This window comes from Priapulus caudatus, unplaced genomic scaffold, assembly GCF_000485595.1.
Source record: "Priapulus caudatus unplaced genomic scaffold, Priapulus_caudatus-5.0.1 Scaffold2849, whole genome shotgun sequence".
Taxonomy (NCBI): Eukaryota; Metazoa; Priapulida; class Priapulimorpha; order Priapulimorphida; family Priapulidae; genus Priapulus; species Priapulus caudatus.
In genome coordinates, this window is record NW_014579910.1 from 16,506 (window position 1) to 19,005 (window position 2,500).

Genomic DNA, 2,500 nt, shown 5'->3' on the forward strand with positions numbered 1-2,500 from the left:
ACGCGTCTACTACATAATAAGGTGCAACAACCTCATAAAACACCTTATAACTCTGTGCTAACACAGACCCTCGTAGCTGTGACAACACTAAGTGCCACGTCATTACCTTGTGCCAACAAAAACCGTAGTGTCATCACGCTGTGCTAACAGGAGAGTGCGGGCGTCACCGCGGGCGGGAGAGCGGGGGCAGACGGAAGGTCCCTGCGGCAGCCGCGAGGCCCACGTTAGGGTCATGCTAGTGTTTACCGTAGACTGTCTCACTCGTTCTCTCTCTCTCTCTTTCTCTCTTGTACTCGTGCTCTCTCTCTCCCTCTACCAATGATTTCACGCTCTCGTTCTATTTCTCACTCTCTATCCCCTCCTTTCTCGCTCTCTCTCTCTCTCTTTCTCTCTTGCACTCGTTCTCTCTCTCTCTCTTTCTCTTTTGTACTCGTGCTCTCTCTCTCTCCCTCTTTCTCTCTTGATATCGTTCTCTCTCTCCCTCTTTGCCTCGTGCTCTCGGTCCATCTCGCTACCTCTCGCTCTCGCTTGCTCTTTTTTGCTCTCTCTTGCTCTCTATCGCTCTCTTTTCGTCTCTCTCACTCGCGTCCTAAGAGAAGGCATTACTATTACCAGGTATACACAATTTGTTCTCATTCACTCCTGCTATTACCACTATTACTACTACTTCTATATTACTGCTATTCGCTGCTGTATCGTATCACGTCTGCATGTGTGTTTTCGTCCGCAGATGACGAAGGCGTATAACAGGGTTCCCCGAACGATTGTTTGGACGGCACCGGACGATGGAACGTGCGGAGTATCGCTGAACACTAGCACCAAGTATATCCTAGCAGGTAACAGCCCTAATACCAGCTATAACCCTAACTCAAACCCTAATACGAGTAACAAGTATATCCTAGCAGGTAACAGCCCTAATACCAGCTATAACCCTAACTCAAACCCTAATACGAGCAACAAGTATATCCTAGCAGGTAACAGCTGCAGCCCTAGCCATAGTTCTATCCATGACCCTAGCACGAGCACCAAGTATATCCTAGCAGGTAACAGCTGTAACCCCACGCCCAGGTCTATCTCTGACCCTAACCCTAACCCTAGCCAAGTACACCCTGGCAGGTAACTAGGTCTGTAATCTAGCTATTGCCCTGTCCCTGACTCAACCCTAACTCCAACCGTATCCCCAGTCCTAGTCCTATCTGTAACTCAAACCCTAAACATCACCTCAGCATTAGGCCTAATCCTACACCTAACCCGAACCCAAAACCTAGCTCTAACTCTGACCTTAGCCCCAGCTCTAAACCTAACCCTAACCATAACCGTAGCCATAGTAACAACCAATAGCAATCTACCTCCCTCGCTCACGGGTTGACAATATTCTGCTCTGACAATTCTTGACTTGATTACTGACTGTTCTCTGCTGACGTTGTGCACAGGTGCTGTGGTGAAGGGCAAGGCGTACCTGACTTCGTGTAGCTACGTAGCAGAGTGGTACTCACTGACGCCGAAGCAGCAGAAGGGATTCAAACGTCTCTACAGCCAGGGATGCGGATGCAAGGTGAGCGAGTGCCCACCAGATGGCGCCGTGTAGAGAGCTAGTGTGTATTAGGTTTAGCGCTCTCTCTCTTTCTTTCTCGCTCTCTCTCTTTCTTTCTCTCTTTCTCTCTTTCTTTCTGTTGGCCTGATTCTTTCTCATCATCATCAGCCCTGATCATCATCATCATCATCATCATCATCATCATCATCATTACCATCATCATCATCATCATCATCATCATCATCATCATCATCATCACCTCACTCTTGCTCTGTACACGCAGATCAACCCGTGTCCGTGGTACTTGGACGGCTCGTGTCACGCCAGCGAGAATATCTGTCAGTGGACGACAACGCTGCAGGGTCCCGACTGCCAGGGGGCGCTGTCTGTGTGCCTGCGGCACCCAGGGGGCGGTTGCGACTGGTCGCGCAACCACGCCTACACGCACTGCATGCAGCAGCGAGCTAGCACCGACCGACTCGTCCGCCGACGCCCCGTCTCGTAGGAGCGCCACCTGGCGGGAGACCGTGGCGCCACCTACGTGCTAACGCGGGCAACCTTCGATAGTGGCGCCACCTGCGTGCGATCTTGACGCGGCCTAGAAGATCTATGATGGACGGAATCTATGCTATTCTCATGCGGACGGAATTCTTTGACCTAGGGGGCGCTGATTGAAGAAAATAGATGCTAGAGGGAGTCGCGAGCGTCCTTTTTCGCAGGGTGACAGGGAAGAGACCTATGTATTCTCAGCTTGTCTGTAGCGCTATACGTAGACACACGCAGACCATGTATACCAGTACTGCTGCTGTCATCAGTAGCTCTAGCAGCTGCCCATGCCTTCTCTACAAACCCCGGTCTTATATTAGAAATATATACTAGAATGTTCGCGTGGAGATTCTGTCATAGAGCCACAAAACCTTTTGCTAATCACCGTTTACGCACGGCCGATATATCTCATACAGACTT

At 50.4% G+C, this 2,500-nt stretch overlaps 1 protein-coding gene across 1 annotated transcript in view; it reads left to right on the forward strand.

Annotated features, from left to right (window-relative positions):
• Positions 1–2,500, forward strand: part of LOC106819115 (metalloproteinase inhibitor 3-like) — a gene marked incomplete at its 5' end in the record, with an annotated part of 4,481 nt that overhangs the window by 1,331 nt on the left and 650 nt on the right. Inside the window, 3 exons of the mRNA XM_014823779.1 lie at positions 731–836; positions 1,434–1,555; positions 1,818–2,500. The exon at positions 1,818–2,500 is cut by the window's right edge and continues 650 nt beyond it. Coding sequence (XP_014679265.1) covers positions 731–836; positions 1,434–1,555; positions 1,818–2,039 — 450 coding nt within the window. The remainder of the gene's footprint in view (positions 1–730; positions 837–1,433; positions 1,556–1,817) is intronic.